The sequence below is a fragment of the Ailuropoda melanoleuca genome, chromosome 14 (assembly GCF_002007445.2).
Source record: "Ailuropoda melanoleuca isolate Jingjing chromosome 14, ASM200744v2, whole genome shotgun sequence".
Lineage (NCBI taxonomy): Eukaryota > Metazoa > Chordata > Mammalia > Carnivora > Ursidae > Ailuropoda > Ailuropoda melanoleuca.
Genome location: NC_048231.1, coordinates 5,505,974 through 5,532,922, shown reverse-complemented (window position 1 = coordinate 5,532,922; position 26,949 = coordinate 5,505,974). Strand labels below are relative to the sequence as shown.

General features: G+C 37.6%; 1 protein-coding gene across 1 annotated transcript in view; it reads left to right on the top strand.

Moving 5' to 3' along the window:
* Positions 1–26,949, top strand: part of KCNH5 (potassium voltage-gated channel subfamily H member 5) — a 277,609-nt gene that overhangs the window by 43,386 nt on the left and 207,274 nt on the right. Inside the window, exons 4-6 of the mRNA XM_002914166.3 lie at positions 2,331–2,459; positions 12,915–13,030; positions 18,875–19,267. Coding sequence (XP_002914212.1) covers positions 2,331–2,459; positions 12,915–13,030; positions 18,875–19,267 — 638 coding nt within the window. The remainder of the gene's footprint in view (positions 1–2,330; positions 2,460–12,914; positions 13,031–18,874; positions 19,268–26,949) is intronic.

Genomic DNA, 26,949 nt, shown 5'->3' with positions numbered 1-26,949 from the left:
AGGTATCTGATTTAACAGGGGTCATCATTGACATTTCAGTTTGTAGGCTCTATTTTTAAGGTGCATTGCTCTGACTAGCAGGGAACTGTTTCTACTGTTGAGAAGGATACAGTAGCTCTGGGGGAATGATATAAATGGGTCTTTCTGTCTGCACAAAAGCACACCTGTGATAGCCTGGGCCACCCAGATAATCACTGCCAAGGCACTGCCCTGAGTTTCCATCTACAATTGGCCTCTGCCTAATCCTCGCAGACTCTCTGCTCCCTTGAACCCCAAACCAGAATATGGATATTTTACCAGCAAAGCAGCAAATACTCTTGTCTACTTGGGGAGTCTGACCCTATAACTCATCTTGAAAAAAATCTACCTTGATATCTGAAAGCAGTTTTAAAAACAGCCCTGACTCTATGCTAAAATTTGAAAAGTTGCTCTTTTCATAAAAGGTGCAAAATGTAACATCATCTCTTTCTGTGCAGATTTTTAACAGACCTTGGAAAATGACATATTTTTAATGCCCTTTTTTCTGTTTATGACCCTGCTACCTCAAGCTCACTGTGTTGGAACAGTCATAGGCCATGTATCTTCTAGTGTGTGTGGCTGGTGATTTGTAGAACGGTGTACATCACTCACAGTTCCTGGGTATGCTGTGTAGATTAAGGAGCAGAAAACAAAGAACAAGCCTCTCTGGGAGATGGTGTGATGGTTTTTGAGATCCCTGTCTCACCCAGTGATCATTTTGGAAAAGGCCATGTTTTCATAGGCCCCAGGGTTGCAAAGGATCTGGTTGTCAACTAAATATTCCATAAACACCTCCTCTTTCTGATTCTCTGATTCCTTGAATCTGGTAGTTAAGTCATCTCTTCTTGTCTAGATGACAAATTCCCCATTGTGGTGACATTACTCTGTGATTTTTTTTGGCCAAAGGTATGAAGGTTTTTCTAATTTGGTTTTCGTTATACCACTAATAGGCTATCAACTCTCATATAGAGACTATTAATAGCTGCATATTTCACTCCCCAAATCCCAAGCCTAACAAAAGCCTTTATGTCTTTAAGATAGAAAATTTGGAGAGGCTTTACTGCACTGTGGCTTGGAAAGAATATAATGGAAAAATGTGTCTTTTTGATTCTGATGGAACATTCCTTCAGTGTTTTATCGTTTAATGGATAATTACTCCTTTGAAGGCATTTCTTGTGTCTTCAAATATTTATTGTTTGAATTAATGCCAGTTCCTAGTTTGTCCAAATCCAAAGCCTTAAGTGCTCTGAAACTCTGTTTTCTGGAGTCTGCAGGAGCCATTGTTTAAGGAACATAGTGATAGCTCAAAGGATCATAGGGGAAGGGAGGGAAAACTGAATTCGAGGTCATCAGAGAAGGAGAAAAACCATGAGAGACTCTTGACTATGGGAAGCGAACTGGGGGTTGCTGGAGGGGAGATGGGCAGGGGGATGGGGTAATTGGGTGATGGGTGTGAAGGAGGGCATGTGATGTGATGCGCACTGGGTGTTATACGCAACTGATAAATTGTTAAAAAATAAAGAATATTTGAACAACTGCAATAAACACATAATAAAGAACGTAGTGATAGAGTCAAGCCCCATTCTTTGAGTGAAGGAGATAGGAAGCAGAAGGTCATGAAGACGCCTGAGAATCTCAAGGGCTGGGGACGTGTCTTTTGTTTTTTTTCTTTTTTCTTAAGATTGCCTTAAAAGCTTCAGGTAGAGCTCTGTTGTCAGCAGACATCAGGTGTTGCTGATGTCCTCTCTCTGATGTGGGGGTGCTGTCAAAGCCATAGGGCCGTCTATAACTCTGACTGATGAGAGAGCCTTGAAGTAGGAATAGCATTTCATATGTTCCTCCGAGAGGAATGCTTACCAGAGCATCAGGGATTGCTGTTGAGGTCAATTGGAAACACTTCTCAAAGTGACAGGGAAAGAGAAGCATGTCGGAGTGGTCCCACGTGGTGAAACCATGAAAAGGAAGTTGGTGAGAGCCGCACAGGTGTAGCGACACAGACCGAAAGGTCATGCTGGTGTTACTTAAGTTGTGACACTGCCCTGTGCTCCTGTGTGGTGAAATGTCACCCTCAGCTTTGCTTTCACATTTTGGTATTTTGGGTTGAAAAATGTTTATTAATGTTTAAGCAGTTAGTAATTGATAAAAAGTTAAAGTTTTGTTTTTTGTTTTTTAATTCTGAAAGCAATTAAAATGCTGTTGTTTCAGTGCTGTTTCCTGGCATAGCAGTTGGCAGCTAAAGAAAGAGGGAAGGCAGGAGATCAAATCATTGCTGTGGCTATGTCACACTCTATTGTCCTTTCTGTCTCTTACAGGAACCCCTGTTTGGTTTTATATGCAAATTGCACCAATAAGAAATGAACATGAAAAGGTGGTCTTGTTCCTATGTACTTTCAAGGATATTACGTTGTTCAAACAGCCAATAGAGGATGATTCAACAAAAGGTAATTTTTCTTTTTCTTTTTTGAGAGAGAGAGAGAGAGTGGGGGGAGGGGCAGAGAGAGAGGGAGAGAGAGGGATGCCAGAGTGGAGCCCTTGTACGGCTTGATCTCACGACTCTGACATCATGACCTGAGCTGAAATCTAGAGTTGGTTGCTTTAACTGACTGAGCCACCCAGGTGTCCCAACAAAAGGAAATTTTCAGAGGAATGGCCACACTTAAGAATTAGGCTGTCAATTAAATTTATTATTATTTAAAAAATGCATAGGTTGAACTGGGAAACAAAATTTTACTATGTCATACTTCTTTTGCTTTACATTCCTGCTAGTAATTATCCAGAATCAGTTTTATTCAGTCATACCATTTGAATGGAAATAGCATGGCTATCCAAAGTAGAAATAATAGTTGGTTAACTCAGATTATAATAAGAGGAATTGAGATAAGGAATAAGGAAGAAATATCATAGAACACTATTAATTTAGAATCAATATAATAGGAGTTTCAGTAACTTCTATCAGGATGAGCTTTAGAAACACAAAATGTAAGAACCTGTGAGATGGTTTGGGTGAAGTCTTTTTACAGCACAGTTGATAAGTTGATTGAATTTTGTTGAATTGATTAGAGATTGATTAGCTGACTTTTTCAGGTTACTTTTCACTGTTTCCTTGTTCAGCTGTTGTAGGTTCTCTTGGCTAGATGCTGTTAGATTCTGTGAAGAAGAATTTTGTTATCAAGAGAGTGGCTGGCAAAATGCAAACTTCCTGATTGTAGTCTTATGGACTTTAATATTCAGGAAGAGAGTTATAGAAAGCAGTAGTCAGTGGCATGTGCTTTTATCCCCTTTCTATGTAATTTACTCTCATTTTATTCTCACCAATTATGTTTCAATTAAAAACTGTCTGATAAATGAAGAATTTCAAATACTCTTGGAAGTTTTTATGACATTATTTTTAATAATCTCTTAGGAGACTAAAAATGAAATCTTCTTCTTTGCATTTGGCATTGCCTTTTCTTACCTCTTTAAAAAAACTGGCATGAAAGTTTAATCTTTCCAACTGTAATCATAATTATAGAAAAATTTTATAGGTTTATTCCTTGCATATGAATTCACATATATTATATTATACTTGGTCAGTTTTTGGTTAGCATCAAATTGTAAGAGGAAAATTTTATAATATGCAAACCATTTAAAGTATAATATGGAACAATTTATTTGTGAATGTTTCTGAAAATGTGTGCATTAAATCATCTCCTGGAAGATCGAATATTCACTTTTGGACTCATTCTATCTTTTCCTCTACCTTTACTCATAGACCCAGTGTCTAGAAGGGTTAGAATGAATTTAAATACTGTTTTTAAAAATAGAATAGTCTTCAAATAATATTTAGGTTTAATTCTTGTTTGTTTGTTTTAAAATTCAAGGTGCTCCATTCAATAGCAGCAGAACTTGTGTTCTTAAGCTTACATGGACATTCACTAGATAGATCACATTCTGGCCATAAAACACTCCTTGACCAATTTAAAAGAACAGCCATTTTAAAAGGCATGTTCTTAGACCACAATTGAATTAAACTAAAAATCAATAACAGAAAGATAGCTAAGAAATCTCCTAACACTTAGAAATTAACACATTTCTAAATAATCCGTGGGCAAAGAAAAAGCCTTAAGATAAATTAGAAAAATATTTTGACTAACTGTAAATGAAATGACAAATTATCAAATTTATGGGATATAGCAAAAGTAGTGGTTAGAATAAAATGTATCTAACATTAAATGCATATATGATAAAAGAGGAAAGATATAAAATTAAAAACCTGAGCTTCCACCTTAGGGAGACAAAGAAGAGCAATTTAAGTGATAGCAACCTGAAGACAAGAAACAGGAAACCTTAGAGCAGAAATCAATGAACTAGAAAATAGGAAAACATTAAAGAATATCACGACAGCTCAAAGCTGGTTCTTGAAAAAGATCATCGAAGTTAATAAGCCTATAGCCAGACTAACCAAGAACAAAAGGAGAAGATGCAGATTACCAATATCAGAAGTTAAAGAAGGGCCATCACAGCTCATCCCCAGGACATTAAAGAGGAATACTTTAATGTCATAGCCATAACTTCATAGCCGCTGACTTGATAATTTAGGGGAAATGGGCCATTTCTTTGAAAAACAAACTGCCAGGACTCACACTAGGAGAAATAGATAACCTAAATCATCCTATATCTATTGAAAAATTAATTAATAATTAATAAACTTCCAAAATAAAGAAACACCATGTATGGATATTTTTGTTTTTCATTTTTTGGCAAATCTACAGTCTTTTCTAAAAAACAGAAGCAGAGAAAACTCTCCTAATTTGTTCTATGAGACCAACACTACCCTCATACCAAAACTAGAAAGACATTGCTAGAGAAGTATATTATAGACCAATGTTTCTCATGGATCTTCATATAAAAATACTCAACAAAAATTGAATCCATATAACAACCAAGTGGGATCTATTCCGCATATGCAAAGCAGGTTCAACATGAAAAAAATCAATCACTGTAATCTACTGTTTCAACATACTAACAAAAGAAAGGTCAAATCATCATTTAATTTGACATTGAACAAGCATTTGACAAAATCCAGCACCCATTCATGGTAAAAGCTCTTAGCAAAGTAAGATGGAGAGGGACTTCCTCAACTTGATAAGTAACATCTATGAAAAACCTACAGTTAACAGCTGACTGTATCTTAAAGTAATATGTTTTTAAATAAAAGATAAATAATTGTTATATGATTTGTGACCTAACATATTCTTCAGATGAATTTCTCTTGCTTTCACACTGAATGACAATAATACTGAGTAAAAAGCTCTCATGTCACAGTCTCTTCCCTTAAATAATATTTATATTTTTATATTTGATGAATATTATTTTCTCTCCAAGTGATTTCATGACCCTGCTGAAGTTAGGGACAGTACAGTACATTCTCAGTTTTGATATGCTGAACATTGATTGATGGTGTCAGTATATGTAGTCTATGGAAACTGAAAGTTGACAGCATTTTATAGTGAGATTGGGGAAAAGGTGCTAATATTGAAAGTTGCCTTTTATTTCTCAAGTTAATGCCCTTCCATTTATCTGCCTACACGTCCATGTCTGTCGTTACATCAGACTCTCAAGATCATCGGACAAAATCTCTTAAATGCATAACTCATTCTTACCAAAAAAAAAATGGCATTTGAATAAACTCCAAACAACTGAGACCATTTAATTTTGAACTATGTGTTTGATAGGCATGTAAATGAGAATTTACAGGGAAAATCAGACCCCATTGTGAAAAGCATTAGAGAAGCCTCTCTTTCCAGTACCAGAATTTGTAGAGGAAGCGCTTACAGACTTTTATTTTGAGACCCTTCCACACCTTTCAAATATACAACAGATTACTGAAAAAGTGTTGCACAGTGTAACTGTGAATGCTGTATATGAGCTTTCTATTATTCATATGAGCTGTAAAATTAATATGAAAAATTCAGTAGAAATAAAATATTTATGACATTAAGTAATCATTCTACTATCTCTGTGAAGGTAGAAGTGTAGGAAAGTGTGTTTGGAAATCTTGGCAGAAAAAATATCTCTCTCAAATTCTTAAGTTGAATAAAGGGGATCATGGAACTTTTGAGAAAGAGCAGACAAGATTTCATGATAACACCATAATATCAAGGTGATTTGGGTCTAGAGATTTGAATTGGGAGATGGTAGATTTACATTTAATTTAACCTTGGGCACCAGAGTTAATTAACATGAGCCTCCTCATTACTCTTGTAGGAAAATTTTGTTCCCCTTGTTTATCTATTTTACTGATTTTTTTTTTTCCTCAACCAAAAATGCTGATTAGGCATACAGAATGGTGCAAGCACCATTCTAGGTCCTGGAGATAGACAGCTCTTTCCCATCCTAATGGGGGAGGGGGAGACAAACAAGTAAATATATATTGGAAGTTTTCTTCTGATTGCTCTTATCTTCTCAGTAATATAAAAAACATGGTTATCTCCTGAGAGTAAGGATGGTGAAGGAGATGAAGAAGTATTGAAGACGTGGTGAGAGAGAAGTAGGTATGAAATGGTAATCTAAGAGGGTAGAGAAGTGAGTGGGCAAAGGGATTTGGTAGGTTTCCTGAGCCCTAAGGTCTACTTGGGGCTCGTGATCGTGAGTTCCACTAGCATCTATGAGCGTGATTATGTGTGTTTTTTTTTTAAGATTTTATTTATTGGACAGAGATAGAGACAGCCAGCGAGAGAGGGAACACAAGCAGGGGGAGTGGGAGAGAAAGAAGCAGGCTCATAGCGGAGGAGCCTGACGTGGGGCTCCATCCCAGAACGCCAGGATCACGCCCTGAGCCGAAGGCAGACGCTTAACCGCTGTGCCACCCAGGTGCCCTGTGATTATGTGTTTTACTCCATCCAAGTTTAGTCAAAGGTGTGTAGATGAAGAATAATGAAGAGTTGGATTTAACCAGAGTTGGGATTTGGTAAGGTGAGTGAATTGGAAAGAATCAGGGCAAAGGATCAGGGAGTTGAGGCTGTTGCAAAGGAGGAGATGGAGGGTGTTTGCAAATTTTGAAGACATACTTAGGTAATAGAGTTCTACCTAGGACATAGGAAATAGTATTTTAAGGTATGGAATAGACAAGTGAATCCATACATTAGCAGGCCAGAATGAAACTTTTAATCCCAGAGTGTTTTTACCTTCCTCCTCCTCCTCCTCCTCCTTCTCCCCTTCTTCTTCCTCCTCCTCCTCCTCCTTCTAAGAGTTAGAAGACAATTTAATAAATTTGATAAAGGGCATCTACAGATATATCTACACGAATACCATACTTAATGGTTGAAACATTGGAAGGTTTCCCTTTGAGATTATTAACAAGTTAACAATGCCTCCGTAGCTATTCAGCACTTTACATTTGACCTTCTTAGTGTGCAAAGGGGCCAGTGATTAGAGCAAGGGCCCAAGTCCTTTGAGGATTTGCCGAGGTTGGAATTGACATCAATTTCCTACTTGATTTGGTATTTATAACGAGAAACTCAGATTTCATGGTTGAAAGACTTGAGTACACTGGCTAATTCTGAATTTTATTTCTTTTTTTTTTTTTTTAAAGATTTTATTTATTTATTCGACAGAGATAGAGACAGCCAGAGAGAGAGGGAACACAAGCAGGGGGAGTGGGAGAGGAAGAAGCAGGCTCACAGGAGAGGAGCCTGATGTGGGGCTCGATCCCATAACGCCGGGATCACGCCCTGAGCCGAAGGCAGACGCTTAACCGCTGTGCCACCCAGGCGCCCCCTGAATTTTATTTCTAAATCGTATCTGGGTTAGTAACTATAATGTGATGGTAGCCAACCAATCTGAGTGCACCTCTTCCTCATCATGAATCTTACGATACCAAAACATTCTAGATTGATTTTTTTCCCTTAAAAAGAATGATGCTGAGTGATGTCATAGCTACCTCTGACTTACACCATGATGGGTGGTAGTAAAAACCATCGAAAGGGAAGGAATCCAGTTTTGATGGAGTAGTCACTATTTGTCGGGAACTTTATGTTCTTTATTGCTCTTTCCTATAATTCTGAAAATTAGTATCATCTCCATTTTACTGTTGAAGATCCTGACTTTCAAAGTGTGACTGATTTCCAATCACATGTTCTCTCTATTGCACCATGCTGTCTCATCCTTTCCAGTGGAAACTTATCATTATGGTTTGACCACCTTAATACCCTGCTCTCCTTTTTTCCAACAGCAGTTAAGCACAGGTTGAGAACACTCTGATTCTGACAGAATTGAACTGTTTTGAACCAAGAAATTTACTGCTAATAATTCAAGGGGGCAAAGCATTTTTGTTATCTTTTGGTCCTGGTACTGAGGTTTTGGAACTCTTGCTTGGATAATCAGTCAATGGTACCTGATTCATCATTTGTAATAATACAAAGGGGAAAAATTACAGCCAAGAAATCCATTCTGTTGATTATCCATATGTGTTCTAAAAGAGATGGCCAAAATCTCTGCCCATTTATCCTGTACGGTATTTTCAAAAAGATTCCAAAACTGCCAAGACACTCACAGTGTGAAATACCCTGTGCCAAATAGTTACGGCATCTTCATGCCAATAATTGAGACAAAAAATTCTTATAGAATGAAGCTAACAGCAAAAATAGCAACCTTCCCCTGTGGGAAGCCAGTGGTTTTCTTTAGAGAGGAAACAACAGATGAAATATGAGTAATTATGCCATGTAGTCTCTTTGGCCAAGAGTATAATTGTTTACCTAAGCGTTTTTTGTATAGATTAGAATCTTGTGTTGCTGTCTAATAGATTGATTTAACTGCCTCTGTGACTTCCTCTTATTTTTAAGATTAGGCAGTGCATGACAAAGAGGTTAATTGCAACCCAATAGAGCTAAACTAATGTTTTATTAAGAAGGAGTTGGCATCCTGAGCTTTTAGGAGAACAAATGTTCCATAATTCCATGAACAACTCATAGAGCAAGTATTGGGTTCTTCATATTCAGCTGTCTGTTCACATTACCCCATATCGACCACATCTAAGTAACATCAGCGAACTGTGCTGAATAATCAGTTACACCAGTGAGGTCTCTGTAAAGGTGAGATCAGTAAATGTATCGCTGGGAAAAGTTAGAACTGCTGATATGTCTTTTTTCTCTGACCTGGACAGTATGGCTGCTCAACTTTTCAAAGTTTGACTGTATAGTGGGGGTTGGTGACAGATGAAATGAACTAATTTCATAAATTCCAGATGTGTCCAAGGGCACAAAGGGTTAGGCATAAGGAAATTCACTCTGGTGTTGTTAGTGATAGTGAAAAATCTAGAAACTACTTAAATGTCCATGAATAGAACATATGCATGATCAGAAAAGAACAAACATCTAATACCTTAAGATGGTAAAGGTGCAGGCAAGAATCAGTGCCATACGGCTGGGTCTAGAGATGGAGGAGATAGAAGGGAAATTGAGGGCTATCTATCATGTTTCTTATGACTTCTGTTTATTCCAAAACATTTGACAAGGTAATCTGCTGGGAGTGAGGAGAAAGGGGTGGTAGAGGGGTCTTGAAAAAAGATGCTAACTGTTTAGAACTGAGGACTGTAAGAAAGCCCGAACCCTAGCCATGATACTAGGAAAAGAAAAAATGCATGCCATTTGATGATTGGTATTCTTCCATGTGTCAATGAGTTTATTCATTCAATATCTCTTTTAATTTTTTTCAAAATATTTTCTGGATAAACCTTATTGTACTCTGGGAATAAAAATGGGCTTCTTTCTAAATCCAATACTCAGATGTACTAAGATGTTTAACATCACTTGTCTTAGAAAAAGGAAGCTTTAATAAGTATAACATTGCCTTCTAAGTTTCTAGAAATATTCAATGCAATAATAATATCCAGTGGAAGTGAGAAAGAGAAATGATCACAGGAAATATTTCAGTGTATCTATTGTCGACATTGTTACAGTGTCTGAAGACACTCTTACCACTTTTACCCAACAAAGCAAAACCAAACCCAACCAAATGGTAATAAAACAAAATGGGGCTTATTTTAAATCTGATTTTTAAAGTTACAAATAAGTCTTATTTAATTAATTAATGACCTGTTTTGGGCCAGGCCCTGATCAAGTGCTGGATGTGGAGAGGTGAACAATGGTGAGAGTGACTGACATGTTAATCAATAACTGCATTAGTGTTGCTTGAGCCATGTAAGGTATATAGCTTATGGTGTGCAAGCACAGACGAGGGTACCTCTCTTATGAGTGGATCAGAGAAGCTTCCAGAAGGAGATAATGCTTTAACTGAGTCTGGAGGTGCCAGTAAGTGCTAGCCAGACAGGTGGGGATAAGGGAAGCATTTCAGGCAGGCAGAATAATTATAATGCATGAAAGCCTGGAAGCTCTGAATATCGTGGGGTATATAGAGAATTCCTAGTAGATTTTAGTTTTGAATTTATTCTTTTTTTAATTTGCTACTGATTTTAGTAGGGCTGGAATATGGAGTATATATGAAGAAGTAGAAGGAGATGAATGCAGAGCAGATCTTTGGGATCAGAAACTAAATGACCTGCATACCAAGGATATGCAGTGTTATCCTGAAGGCCTCCAGGAATCCCTTAAAGAGTTTGAAATAGGGGAAGGGCATGGACCAGGTGTGTGTTTTAGAAAGCACTTTAGCAGCAATGTAGAGAGTTGCTTGGGGAGTATCTGGTCAGAGAGCAGATAGAGAGTATAGTCTTTAAGATGCTGCCACCTAACTCAGGTGGAAGATGATACACTGACGTATAGGGATGGAGAGGGGAGATTCAACTTGAGTATTTATTTATAAGTTATAGTCTCTAAGGCTTAGAAGTGATTGGCTATGTGGATGCGGAGATAATAGTGAAGGAGGATGGTAAATTTCAGATTTCTGATTTGGGCAGTGGAAATATCATGGGCCCATTCACCAAGTCCAGGAATGTATGAAAGATGAAGAGTTGGAGATGGAGGGGAGAAGATGATGAGATTAATTCTGGACATGTTGAGTATCAGATGCCAGTAGCACATCTTATGTGCTTAAGAGGTGGCTAATGGCTGATTAGATATTAGATAGGTCTGGTGCTCAGAAGAAGAGTCCAGATTGGTGATACTGATTGCATATTGGTCTTTTACATTGATGTGAAGTTCTTAGAGAGCTGGTGGCATATCTGGTGCTTCCTTTTTTTTTTTTTTTAAGCATATTACACAGAGTTAGCCTTAGGTATACATACAATTCCCAAAGCCTAACATTTTCTTTTTCTTCTAGTCACTAGTATAAACTCCATTAATGAAGAATTAAGGTTCTTCTACAAATTGATGCCAGTTTACCCATTTTTTTTTAAAGATTTTATTTATTTATTCGACAGAGAGAGAGACAGCCAGCGAGAGAGGGAACACAAGCAGGGGGAGTGGGAGAGGAAGAAGCAGGCTCATAGCAGAGGAGCCCGATATGGGGCTCGATCCCATAACGCCGGGATCACGCCCTGAGCCGAAGGCAGACGCTCAACCGCTGTGCCGCCCAGGCGCCCCCAGTTTACCTATTTTTTAATCCACTTGTTGGCTACCTAGAGGGAGCTGAACTGGTAGGGAAATACGAAGCTTAACTGAAGTCAGAATTAGCCTGAAGAATGGTAGTAAAGTATGATGTCATCTACATAGTATAGTTTGAAAGACATTTGACAAGTGTCTGCCCAGGATTTCTTCCTTCATCTTTCGTCTCATTGTCTGAAATTTCATCATTGCCATTACAATCATTCCTTGGGACTATCAGGAGTTTTCCTTGTTAAGAAAATAACCCAGGTAGGGGCAATATCATAGAAATTATCAAATGGTCTTAATGGAATCTTCAATAAATTAGAGTCTTTGGGATATCTAGAGAAAGGATAATTGAGATAGAACCAGAGTATGGTCAGTTTTGCTTTACTTATTCACATCTCCTTGACATTTCCTTGAAATTAATTATTTTAATAACAGAAATTTGAGGCCCCGGAAGAAATTTTTTCTCATTAAATTCACATCCCTTTCCCCCAGAAGTTGAAATTAGTACTCTTTCAGAAAACAATATTAAGGATTCTAGATATTTAAGGAATGATCTTTAGATACCACTGTAGTTGTTAAGAGAGAAATAACATTTTGCTATGTAGCAAGAAAGATGGGAAACGTGATATGAACCATAATATGTGAGATTTGTCAAAATTGGGCTTCGTTTTCTTATGTGTATATATCTGCCCACAATACACAGTAGAACTGTTTTTATCAGGCTATAATAAATACCCCCACCCCCAACTTTCAGTGGCCTAACACAACAGAAGCATATTTTTTGCTCACATTACAGTCTAAGGCAGGTGATTCTTGGCATATGGGAATCTTCCATGTACGGATTCAGTGCTTTACCTTTCCCTGGGGCCTTTTGTCACTTGCATCCAGCTGGTAGAAAGAGGAAGAAAGTGTGGAGAAGTCTCCCTTGCTTCTTATGTTGTGGCATGTGCATGAGTAGGAGTGACACACATCATTTCTGCTTTTATTCCATTGATGAGAACTAGGGACATGGACACAGCTAGATGCAAGGAATGCTGGGAAGTTTATTCCTGGCTGGGCAGCTTGTTCCAGTAAGAAATCTATATAATGCAAGGGGGAGCACAGAATTTTGTGGACAGCTGTACCTTGGCTACTGAGACTGTGTAATAGATATGAGCAAAACACAAAGGTCACATATAAAAATTACTCATTACTTTATAGCTACACTTGAAATGTGGTGATGTCTATGCAGAAATAAAATGCTTTAGACTGATACTTTTTATTAATTCTGGCTGTTAGGCTGTTTCTGAGATTCTTTGAATATTAGCAAGAATGTTGGGTTCCATATTCATTATATGTGAAAAACTGAGACTTTCTCTCCTTACTTTTAAGGTTGGACAAAATTTGCCCGATTGACGCGGGCTTTGACAAATAGCCGAAGTGTTTTGCAGCAGCTCACGCCAATGAATAAAACAGAGGTGGTCCACAAACATTCAAGATTAGCTGAAGTAAGTGGGAGACTATCTTTCTTTCCCAATATGGTGGGTGTGGTACATTATCCCCCCCAAATGATTCAATATAGATATTTCTGGTAATTATTTTACAAGTACTTGTCTTCTAATTATTTTTCCTTTATGGAATTATAGAAATTTTAAATACTTCTTTTTATTTTCCTTGTAGTTTTGAAACGGGAAACTAGTTCATGACATTCCAAGTGGTATTTGTAGAGGGTGAGGTTTTCTTTGAGTAAATGAAGTTCACTCATTTCATCTGTTTATGTATGCAGCACACACTCATTGAGAGTTTTCTCTGTGCCTGGTACTCTACAAAAGATGTGAAGAGTAAGCAATGGGCTCTACCATCAAGGAACTAAAGATGAAGGAGAACAAACTGACAATAGGATGTGATAAATAGGATGATAGGGTGCAGTGGGAACACATGCAAGAGCATTTACCTAGACTTAGGGCTCTAGGGAGGCTTACCCAAGTGGGATGATACCTGGGCTGAGTGAGTCTTGAAGGAAAAATATGAGAAATGGGTTAAGAAGGGATGCAGGTCATTCCTACCAGGGAGACCAGCTTGTGCAAAGGCTCAGAGATGAGAAAGTGTGATGACTTTGAGTATGAGTTCAGTGTGGGTGAAGTCAGGTGAAGGAAAGTTTAAAGTGATGTAGAGTGCAACAGTGGTGGTTGGTGTCCCACGTGCTAGGGAAATGATATGATCACATTTGTGCCTCAGAGAAACCTCTCAAAAGGAGATTGGTCCTTGTGGTCTTCTTTGCAATGCCATGTTTTTCTTGTAGTAATTTAAAAACATGATTCTAAGAAGGGATCCATAGATTTCACCAGATTACCAAAAGGGATCCCGTGGTACAAAAATGATTAAAAACCTAGTGACTCTGTGTTGAATGGGTAGGCAGGGAAACTAGTTAAGAGGACCTAAGTAGTAAATCAGCTAGATTGACCATGGCTTTAAGCAAGGAAACTGGAAATGGAAGTGGGCAGATGGCAGACACTCCAAGATTAGAGTCAGCACATTTGTTGATAGACAAGAATTGAATGTGAAAAAGAGGATGAATCAAAGACAGCTGGATAGATAGTACTGTTGGCTAATAAAATGGCAAATATAAGAAGAGGAAGAGAAGGTTTGGGGGCAATGGTAATGAGTTCAGTTTTGGACATTCTAAGTTTGAAGTGCCTGACAGGAAATCCGAGTGGATCCCTGAAAGGCAGAGGGATTTCTGGGTCTGGCTCTGGAGGGATACCTGGGTCTGAACTGCAGGCCTTGGTGCCATAGGACTAGATGATGTTACCCAGAGAAAATATATCGAAACCAGAGAGGAAAGGAATTGAGGACAGAACTCTAGGGCAGCTAGAAGCTTTGTTGTTCACGTGTCTTCTGTAATCATCACTGTCTTCCGGGTGTGAATGATGCCAAAAGCTAATTAAACTACAAAAGCTCGGCTGAGCACTTAGTGGGCCTCACAAAATGTTCTGAGGTATCTTGCCAGAGAAGAGAAAGATGAAATTAAATACATATGTTCATCAGTTTGCTCTGCTGGAGAAAAGTGAGTTGAAGAGCTCCAGAGTAACTTTCTGAACTGGTTGCAGATACTAAATTTGCTTTGGAGAGGGTTAGGAAGTAAAGTTTGTTCCTTGAATTTGGAGGGCTCTGGAGTTTTTCTTGGACCATAGCTAACAGGGGGACTTAGAAGGCTTTTTGCTCTAAATAGCACTGTTAGCCTGGGGAGGGAAAAATACTTGTATGTGCAAGCATGTTTTTAAAAGCCCAGGTAAGACATCAATATAATTAAATATTAACTAATAATAATAGTCACAGTATTTTAAAAGACAGTACGCAATTAGGACAAGATTTAAAGGAGGCTATTAGATACAACTTCCTTTGTCAATAATGCTTGTTATAAAGTACGACTTGGTTTTAAAGCTTTCTTTTCTGCTTTGAGTTGTCCCTTTTTTTTCTACAAATCAAGCTGAAGTAGAGAGGCTTGTTTTTGACACTGCTGACTTTCATAGTCATGATTCCTTCTGGGTCTTAACAATACCTTATTCAGAGTTTTTCTTTTCTTTGCTGTACAACTGGGCAGGAACAAGAGGAAAGGGACCATAAAGAGGAAAGTTTGTTACCTTAGTGCCCTGAAACACTCATTGGTTTTTTTCCTTCTGCATCAAGTGGGAAGTTTTTTTCTCCTCAACAGCACATGGTTTTTTACTTTTATTTTTGAGGAAATTTCACCCCTGTTTCTTCCCATCTGATTTTATTTTATTTTTGCATAGCCTTTGGATTACTGATAGTTTCTTTATTGGTCATCCCTAATTCACAAACCTGACTCGGATACAAAACTGTTTTCTGTCAGGTCATAGGCTTGACTTCAGAGAACATGAAGAAATAATGAGATTCTCAGAAGATATTTTGTCTGCATGTGCTCTTAGTCCAAAGTTTGACCCAGAAGCAGCAACAAATTAGCAAAAGGATATCATTTATAAATTTTACTCAGAGTCATATAATTTGCTCAACCTGACTATTTGGGTTTGCTGTTGAACTTCGTTCAGGTTTGCACTTTTTCCAAGACATATGAATTTTATCACAGTGCCATTGGGACACCTACATTTGGAGCCAGTTCCCGGTTTCAAAGATCCGGGTCTCCTTGTAGGTAGTTTATCAATTGTCCACATGAACTGACTTCCTGCTGACTGGCTTCAGCTTTTCACTTTTACAGGGGTCAAGATAAATATCTGTACCAATGCCATGTCCATGGTCCTGCTTCTATTAGTGTCAGTGCTCTCAGATATTCAGAGAGGAAGAACGTGTTTGTATTGGTACCAAAATACATCAGAAAATGTGTTTTCATCCCCTTCCACCTAAGGCTCATCACTTCTCAAAGTACAAGTGGAATAGCAAGGAAAGTGAAGGGTTGTTACTCACTGCTTTATAAAAGTGCCCCAGAGTCAGACTGAAGATTAAAGTCGTGCTCTGCATATGAGAGAGATCAAAGTGCGAGCATGAGTGTCCCTGTGTGGTTGATGCCATCCTCCTCTTCCTCCTCCTCTCTGCCTGCTTCTCCTCCTCCTCTTGTAGCATTTCTGGATCCTTCTATGGTGTGTGTGTGTGTTGTGTGTGTGTTGTGTGTGTGTGGTGTGTGTGTGGTGTGTGTTGTGTGTGTGTGTTGTGTGTGTGGTGTGTGTGTGTGTGTTGTGTGTGTGTGGTGAGTTTGGTGTGTGTGGTGTGTGTGTTGTGTGTGTGTTGTGTGTGTGGTGTTTGTGTGGTGTTTGTGTGGTGTTTGTGTGGTGTTTGTGCAAGTCACTGTCTGAAGAACTCGGTCCTAAATGTCTAAGGAAATAACAGACAAGAGTTTTGCCTTGAACTGTACATTATAATCACTCAGAACAGGTTTTGAAAATATAGATTGCTCAAGATGAATTTAATTATTGTCAGTGGGGGGGCATTTCTAGATATGAGTATACCATCGTTTAAAAAATTTCTCCAGATGATTCTAATTTGTAGCCAGATTTAAGGAATACTAACCTCAGGAGTGATCCCATTCCATCTCTAGAGAAGACATCTTACGTTCTGCTAGGGTGCTGAGCAGGGTTGACTTGTCTATAAGTGGTGTGTGGGGCCACAGTGTTTTTAGGGGTCCATGGGATGTCTGAATTTCTGCTAACAGTAGAAGGAAAAATTGAACTTTTAGGTAAAAAAAGTTGGATTTATAATATTAATTTATTCTTCTTTGTAACAATGCAGTTGTAAAATGCAGTTTTTATTTATTTTTTTTTAAGGAGAAAGGGGTCCAAGAAGGCAAAAATGCCTGTGGCCCACGAAGGTCATAAGTGCACTCTGGCACTGAGTTTATTTTCTAAGTCTGATTTCTTTGTGCTTCAACTATAGGCTGTATAAATATAGATGGTAAAATATTAACATTGACTATGAAGAAAATTTTCATGTTTAACACAGTGAAATTGGAATGGGTAGACCAGTGGCTATAAATTGAAAGAGAAGCCATGATTATGTATGATTCTGTCTATGTAAAGTCTATCCCAACGTGAAGCTTACATTCCTGGTAGGAACATTTGTTGCTAAGCAATGTAAGACTTTATAGGAAAAATATGACTAGGGCACTGATAATAAGGATAAATACATAAAAATCTTTCTAAATAGTTCTTCAAACTAACAGCAATAGTTACAAGATACAACTAATGAGAATACTAGTGATATTTTTCACATTTCAAATATTAATAATGGCTATTATATACTTAGTTTTCAGTTATGTAAGTTCTATGCACGAGAGAAAATTTTCCGGATAATTCTCAAGTTTCAGGAAGTGCTAGTATTTTTGTTTTGCTTTGTGGCATATGAGTTATGTGATAATAGGTATTTTTGTTTATATCTATTCTTATATTCAAATATTTAATGCATTTATAACTTTATGATAACTTTTTGACTGCTACCTTCTGGATCCCATTAGTCCTAGAGACACTGAACACTTGGTGTTGTCATAATATGACAAAGCTGCTGGAAATACTATCTATTAAAGTCCCATTTACAGACTCCTTAACACATAGGTTTACTCAACCTTACTTCATTGATGGTGGAGCAGAGCTCTCTGCTCTATTCCTTCAACTCCTTTTCACAACTCCCGAGGTCCAGATTCTGGAAAGCAATGCTAAGTCTGTATTTTTTACTTGTGCCTAGCACTGCCCAGGCCTCTCCTCTTGCGCTGTCATCTGCTTTTTCCCTTTGTCTCTTTAATTAGACCTGCTTAGAGTAAGTCAAGTTTCATATAACCTTGAAATTTTTCTATCTGTCAAAAAAGTATGGAGAAGCAAACCTGAGTATTTAGCATTTTTTTTTCCAAGCGAATATGCATCTGGACAGGGAACACAAGTCTTTAAGTCCTGATTGAAGGGAGAATAGAGAAAGCAGGCTATAACATTTACAACCCTGATATCACTATGCCACTCATTAGGGCCCTTGCTGGGTCCCACTCAACAGCAAAATCACTAACAGTGTGGTCCTGGGGTTCAGCGAGGCCATCAGAATCAAAGTTATGCTCCCTGAGGTGCTAAATATGTGTGAAGAATGTATAATGGTGAGTCACCCAAATAACTGTTGGACAATCAGTTAGAGATGTATGATTTTAGGCAGGCTTGCAAGTGAGTGTACAGAAAGCCATCCCAGAAGTGGATTTCCAGCAGTGCTGTGGATCAGTGTTGGTGTTGGAGGAGGTCATTGAGAGGATGTGACTGCTGGCTGATCCCAGAACTGGACCCAGGCAATCGGAGGCTCCTCGTTCCGGTCCTTGGAATGTACACTCTGCCAACCATTCCTAAAGTGGGATCCATTTTCAAGGACATAGCCTTGAAAGTGTAGGAGGTTGTTAAGACCATTTGGGCGGTATATGTGACTGGATCCAATTAGGGTGTCTGCTAAGCTTTTAAGATTCTGATCGGTGGGTGTGGAGATCTACTCGGCTTACAGTTTCCTATGACAAGCCTTGTAAGTATGTTCCCTCGCTAATCATTAAACCTGCCACCTAACAGTCTGGAGTGGTCTGTCTTTTTCTTTGTTCTCTCCTTGCCCTTGGTGTTTGGGGGCCAGTTTGTGAACCAACAGTTGGCCACTGGAGAGAAAGCCAGATAGAACAGACAAATTAACTTCCTTTGAACAAACTTTGGTACAACTCAGAAGAGGGAGACAAAACTATAGGGTATGACTGGTCTTGAAACCAGGAGTCATGGAAAATACGCTGTGGTTTGACATCCAGTAAGTTTGAATTCATTACTAACTGTGCAGAGATGTCCAAGTCATTTATATACACATTGTCTCTCTTTTAGGTTCTTCAGCTGGGATCAGATATCCTTCCTCAGTATAAGCAAGAAGCGCCAAAGACGCCACCACACATTATTTTACACTATTGTGCTTTTAAAACTACTTGGGATTGGGTGATTTTAATTCTAACCTTCTACACCGCCATTATGGTTCCTTACAACGTTTCCTTCAAAACGAAGCAGAACAACATAGCCTGGCTGGTGCTGGACAGTGTGGTGGACGTTATTTTTCTGGTTGACATTGTTTTAAATTTTCACACGACCTTTGTGGGACCTGGTGGAGAGGTCATTTCTGACCCCAAGCTGATAAGGATGAACTATCTGAAAACTTGGTTTGTGATCGATCTGTTGTCTTGTTTACCTTATGACATCATCAATGCCTTTGAAAATGTGGATGAGGTAAGTTTCTTTTTTTTCCTGAGTACTGTGGATCATATATTTTGAGAAAATTAAGATAAAAGGAGTATATAGATAATCCAAAGTTCATTTTAGCCACCACTTTCAGCCTTCCTCCTCCTTGCCGTAAATTATAATATTCAGTGACTTTAATTTTCATCTGCTGCTTTTTCTTGATTTCTGATTGATAATACCAATTACTAGGACAGTGGTTGTGGTTTGAAGTTGTGGTTTGAAGAAGTGGAGGTTGTGGTTGGAGGAGGTGGAACAAAAGCAAAGCAGCAGCATTTGAGGGTCAAATACAGTTATGAATTAGGTAATTGATTAAAAGAGATGAAATAGATGTATTTTCTTTGGAAAACGGTAGCATTCTACGCACCCATAGATCTTTTGACTCCTCCTCTCCAGTTATATATGGTAGCAGTGCTTGAGTTAACATAAAAAAAAAAAAAAACTTTTATGGCAAATCCTCAAATTTTTGCCTTCTGGTTTCTTCTTTATAGCCTTTGTTTTAAATGTTGTCTAAGTACATTTGTGGTTAGAGATGATATTGGATGACTTCTGATGTCTGGTCTAGTTCAATGTTCTGTTCATTCAATATTACCTGCACAACTAGAAATACTCAAAATGTGGGGGCACCTGGGTGGCTCAGTTGGTTGGGCGGATGACTTTTGGTTCCAGCTCAGGTTGTGATCTCAGGGTCCTGGGATTGAGCCCTGCATCAGGCTCTGCACTCAGCGGGGAGTCTGCTTGAGGATTCTTTATCTCCCTCTGCTCCTCCCCCTGCTCGCATGTACTTTCTCTCTCTAAAATAAATCAATCTTAAAAGAATACTAAAAATGTGTAATATCTTTAAAAAAAAAGATTTTATTCATTTATTTGTCAGAGAGAGAGAGTGTGAGCATGCACAAGCAGGGGGAGAAGCAGGGTCCTTGCTGAGCAAGGAGCCTGATGTGGGACTCGATTGCAGGACCTTGGAATCGTGATCTGAGCTGAAGGCAGATGCTTAACTGACTGAGCCACCCAGGCATCCCTAAAAATGTGTCATATCTTAAAAGACCACTTCATCCAGAACTTCCTAGCTTTTAACTTAATAGTGGATGATTTCCAACTTGCTATAGCAAGCTAATAGGAAGCAACCAATAATCTCAACTAATGTAAAAATGAGTCAATATAGAATGCATCTATTATTAAAATGTGTTCATAATGATAATATTACAAACTTTATTTCCCTGAAGATTCTACTCTGTCCTTGTAAACTGCTCAGATGGAAAATTCTCTACTATATTGTTGTTGTTACTCTATGTATGTTGGGAGGTATCTAGAAAACTATTCAGTGACTTTTTCCCCATAAAATTTCTACACTCAATTGACTTTAATAATATTAAAAAAACTATTTCCCTGAAAGTTAAGTGTAGATATTGTGTTTTGATGCTGTACACATTACTTTAAAAATTACAGAAAAAAGAGGAATTATAGTAAATTGTTTCCTAATTTTAGATTCCATTTACACAAGCTTTTAAAAGTACATTTATTTCTTTCCTATTTACCCTCTGGAAGGGGTTGAAAGGAATTCATTTTGAAAATGTGAAATTTGATAAGGAGATGATAAGCAGTAAGTATATTTCATTTACTATATGAATTAATATATTAAGATCAATATATTAAGAAATCAGTTATTTAGAAAATAGGCATAGAGATTTTAATAAAAATAATCAAAAGATTGGCTCAGCTCATAGAAAATATATTAAATATGTTACAAAATAATAAATGCATTTAACGTAATATATAAATATATCAGGAGATCCTCAGCCTCATGCATATTAAGTAAAATGCAAAGTAAAACTACAAATGACACCAACATACCATTTTTACTTATCACACTGTTGTAATAAAAACTTTGGCATGCTAGGTTGGTGAGTATGGTAGCTAGGAAGGTGCACTGCTTAGATCGTCCTTCAGGAAACCTGCTGTCTGGAGCACAATTCATAGCTTCCTGGAACCTGCTCTTGGTTTGGGAAAGCCAGTTGTTAGCAACTTTTTCAAACTCAGCATTCATTCAGTGAGTCATCACACTGTCACACTAGTAGCTTGAAACTGGCCGCAGTGCGAGTATTTACACTCAGAAAGCCTAAAATGCTATAAATATAAAGGCTTTTTTTTTTTTTTTGACTGACAGCTGCTGCATTTTCCGATCTGCTGCAGTTCACACACTGACACCCTATTACCCCAAGGCTACTTTTAACCAATAATTAAGAATGGTGACAATATTATAATTTAGTCTAGTCCTACTCAACGCAGAACTCCTCTGTTGAGCAACTTTTGCTCTGGGGCTCCCCATTTACTTGTATTGTGATCTGAAGCTACTCTACCCAATACGTCTTCACACGTGTCAGGCCTGCATTTTGGTCTGAAGGCTTCTCCTTCCCCCTTTTATCTTTCCCAGACCTTTATCTTTTGCACCTCTAACCCTGACTTGATAGCACTCTGTAGGGAACCTGAACGGATGAAGTGATGCTACGGGCACTCTCATACATCGCTCCAGGGAGTATAAGTTGGTAAATCTTCTATGAAGAATGATTGACAATGTCTCATTTTGAAAAAAAAAGAACAGACCCTAGAGGCAACCACTTTCAAATTGTTTAGGAGATTCTTTTATTATTTGCTTCCATGTCAGCAAACAAGATTATGTACCTACCTCTTGTTTTTCAGTTTTAGGTCTTGTCTTTGACTTCTCAATATGGCATTTGAGGTTATAGCTCTTACTACGTCTGCCCACTCTTCCCATCTCCTCATTCTCACAATGCAGGTGTATCATCCTTTTGGGTCAATAAATATTAGATGTTTACATCATTATGACTACAAATATGCTATTTATGGTTTAACCTTAAACATGCTGTGATTGTTTTTCTGCACTTTCCACTTTCCTGAGAGTTGATAAATAGCTGCATTTATTGTTTGCTTAGTTTTTTGTACTTACCACTAATTCAGACACTAAGCTCTCCGCCAATTGTCTACATCTTCTCTCATTACATTGATGTGAGCAATATTTGATCAACATCATTTTCTTAAACAAATCTCTCTTTACTCCCCCCTCCCATATGATTGACTTTGGCTAAATATTCTAGGCTAGAGATAATTAGGATTTCTGACCCTTTACATGTGACCTGTGCTCCTTTTGGAAGTTTGGTATATCCTCTGTCCCAGGGTTCTGAAACTTTCTGATGACATGCCTTAGTGTGGGTCCGTTTTCATCAATTTGGCTGGGCATTGATGGTGGCCCTTTTCAATCTGGAAAAGTGCGTCTTATGTCAATTTCTTTTTCCTATGATGATTATCTCCATCCTTCTCCACTTTTTTCTTGCTGGAGCTCCTTTTATTCGGATATTATACCTTTTGGACTAATATTCTAATTTTCTTTTTCTCTTCTCTCCTATTTTCCAGCACTTTCTATTTTTGCTATCCCATCTGGGAGATTTCCTCAACATTATTTTCTCACTTTCTTTGTCCCTAATGATTGTTTTTGTTTAAGGTCTATTTGGCTTGATACTAGTAGAGCTAAACTAGCTTTATATAGTATTTGGTATATATATTTCTATATTTAAAATTTTTTATTATAGATTATTATACTCTAGCTGTATCTTCTATAGATAGTGTATAGATTCTGAGAGTCTAACTGACAAGCTTAATCTATGTATATTTATCGAGATTAATTACATTTTGATTTACGTAGAGCATATTCTTTTCCACTTTAAAATGCTTTTTCCTTGCTTTTCCCTATGTTTTTATTTCCTTTTTCTTTTTTTCTTTCATCTTTTGGGTTGATTTTTTTCTCTCATCTATATCCAACTTTCTGGAACATACTTCAGGGAAACCTTCCTACAAAACCTTCCTACAAAAAAAAAAAAAACCTTCCTACAGTTAAAACAAATTTAACCGAATAAATTTTAAAGATCATGTTGGCTTTATTCAATGATTCATGAGTTGGGCAGTATCCCATCTAGCAAATGGAAAGGAGCTCTGAGGAGCTGTACAAAATAGAAGACTTTTATAGGCAGAAGGGGGCAAGACAAGGACATTATTAGCAAAGAGTAGGTTATTTCAGGCAAGGTCGCTTTCCTTTAGGGGAAGGCAGGAGGTCTGTCAGGCAGGTTACCTCACTGGTGCAGACCAGGTAATTCCAGATGGACTGGTTAAGATTACATTCTTGGGAGAGGCTGAAACTGCAATTAAGTTGGTGTTTAGTCTTGGTATGGTGACATGGGCTTAGCACAAGTGACTGCATTTTGGGCCTTTTGTCTTTTTAAAAATGATTATTTCCAAACAACTGTAATGAGTATCTTCATCGTATTTCATCTTCATTTATGTACATGAGTGCACATTAATGTAATTAAAGTTATTTTTCTTTTGTTGCTTTGTGTGTGTTCATGAGCACTGTACCATTTGTTGTGTGATCTGGGGTCTTATGCCTCCCCTAGGATGTGTTTGTTGTGAGCTTTTGGGATGGTTACTCTGGCTCTCAGTTTCTGTGGCTGTAAGAAAAAGAAAGGAATACCTAATTACTTCACCACAGGGTGGTTATAAGGAACAAATGGGAATAGAATTATGAATGAATTTTGCTTGTAGAATTTTGCATATCTGAGGGGATATTATTATTTCATTTGTGTATGTTTGTTTCCTCAGCTTGATTATAAGCCTTGTGACGGTGAAGAATGTGGCCCATCTCCTTGATAATCCTTTATTACTCTTAGAGCATATCAATGGCTCACTGACCTGAAGCAATGAAGTGGTAGCAAGGTTTTAGTAAATTGTACAATGACATAAAATTTAAGAATGATGAAGTGAGCTGATGGTGGCTTGGGAATAGGAGAGTATGAATCTGAAAATAGCAATTTAATCCTTTAACGTGATGCGGGTGCGGACTTAATAACTCTTTATTTTCATGATTGTCTCAGCTGATATGCTCTCTGAATGTAATTCGATTTACTAGGAATTCATGAACTGGATATATGGTTCTGTAAGAGAGCTGTGAGGCACAGAAGGCAGCATGCATTAGAGGAAAGTGTTCTGTTTGAGAAGAAGTAATGCAGATTTCCTAGGAACCATAGCACAGGGTAAAAATGTTGTCACTAGAAATCCAAGGAATAGAATCAAACTGTTTTGAAGGCACATTTGAATGCGGCTCTGGGTGGTCCTCAGAACCTGATTTCTGGGAGGCTGGGGGGAACTGGAAACTGAATTACAGGGCATCAGAGAACGATATGGCAGCTGAAGATAATGCACCATTTGGTAGTGTAAGTGAACTTAGGAAATATGATACACAGGATAGAGAGTGGAATTAGTAAGTGGTAAGCATGATAAACTAGGTCATGACAAATTGAAATGGGGGAAAAATCACTTATGCATCGTTTTAAGGGGCAAAATGAATGGGACAGCTATTGCTAAGTGGAAATATATAAATATTTTTAATTTTTTGAAAATCTTATGGAAAATGATTTCTAAATTTTTTTTTTTTACAGATTATGCTTGTGAAGCTGGCACATGAATTATTGTGTTTGAGCATACGTTGTTTACACTGCATATTTTTTGTTTCTTATTTAGCCATCAAATCAAGAATTGGAAATTAAAGAAACAAATGCTTGTAGATTTTGGTGACTTTCTCAGCCTCTGATCTCTTTTTCTCCCTTCTGTTCAACCTCAGACCCTCTAGCAAATATAGCATGTTAGAAATTGCTATTTAATACAATTTGGTTGCCATTACTTTTTCATTAAAGCCTACAGGTAATTTAAAATAATGTTTGAGTGGTACAGGTAGGGATTATTTAATATTTCTTTTCCTTAGTTTTCCTAGGTTTAATCTAATAAATCCATAGAAACACTGTCTAGTCCACCTTGAAATTGATTGGTTTTTCTTATCAGTGTGTTTGCACAGATGATAATACACTTTATTTTTAAGACCAATTTTAAATTTACAGCAACACTGAGAGGACGGTACAGAGATTTTCCATAAAGAGATTGCCAACTCCCACCCTTCCATCCCAGCCTCTCTCATTACCAACATCCCCCACCATAGTGGTACATTCATTACAATTGATGAACCTACATTAACACACTCTTATCACTTAAAGTCCATGTTGTATTTTCTGTGGGTTAGGACAAACATATATTGACATATATCCACCATTACAGTATTATACAGAATACTTCCACTGCCTAAAAAAATCCTCTGTGTTCTGCCTATTTATTCCTTCCTCCCCCCTAACCCTTGGCAATCACCAATCCTTGTACTGTCTATATAGTTTTGCATTTTCCAGAATGTCATATGGTTGGAATCATACAATATGTAGCCTTTTCAGATTGGCTTCTTTCATGTTTTCATATGCATTTAAGATTCCTCCATGTCTTTCTTGTGGCTCATGGCTCACTTCTTTTTGGAGCTCAATAGTATTAGATTGTCTGGATTTACCAGTTTATTTTTCTACTGAAGGAGATCTTTGTTGCTTCCAAGTTTTGGCAATTACGGGTAAAGCTGCTGTAAAATTTGTGTGTAAGTTTTTGTGTAGGAGTAAGTCATCAACTCATTTCCAAGAAACACAATTGCTGGATCATATGGGAAGATTATGTTCAATTTTGTAAGAAATTCCTGAGCTGTCTTCCAAAGCTGCTGTACCATTTTGCATTTTCATCAGTGATGAATGAGAGTTCCTGTTGATCCACACCATTACCAGCATTTGGTGGTGTCAGAGTTTTGGATTTTGATCATCCTTATAAATGTGTACTGGTATCTCCTTGTTTTAATTTGCAATTCCCTAATGACATAAGATGTTGAACAGCTTTTCATATGCTCATTTTCCATCAATATTTCCTTTGGTCAGGTGTCTGTTCAGATCTTTTGCTCATTTTTTAATCAAGTTCTTAATTTTCTCCTTGTTGAATTTTGAGGGTTCTTTGTATATTTTATGTAATGGTCCTTTATAAGATATGTCTTTTACAACTATTTCTCTCAGTCTGTGGCTTGTCTTCTCATTCTCTTGATAGTATCTTTCACAGAGCAGAGTTTTTAATATTACTGAAGTTCATTTTAGTATTTATTTCTTTCGTGGATCATGCCTTTGGTGTATCTAAACAGTTATCGCCAAAACCAAGGTGACCTAGATTTTCTCCCATATTATCTTCTAGAAGTTTTATTTTTGTGTTTTAAATTTAGGTTATTATCCATTTTGAGTTAATTTTAAGAAGGATTTAATGCCTGTATCTAGATTCTTTTTTTCTCATTTGGATGTCCAGTTGTAACATTTGTTGAAAAGACTATCTTTGCTCCATTGTATTGCCTTTCCCCCTTCGTTAAGGATCAATTGACTATATTTAAGGGGGTCTGTTTCTGGGCTCTCTGTTTTGTCCCATGGATCTATTCGTCTCTCCTTTCACCATGCTGTCTTGATTACTGTAGACTTAAAGCAGATGCTGAGGTTGGGAAGTATCTGCCCTCCAACTTTGTTCTACTTCTTCAATATTGTGTTGGCTATTCTGCACAATTTTTCCACTATGTATAAACTTTAGAATCAGTTTATTGATATCCACAAAATAACTTGTTGGGATCTTGATCGGGATTGTGTTTTAATTATAGATCAAGTTGAGAAGAGTTGACATCTTTTTTTTTTTTTAAAGATTTACTTATTTATTTT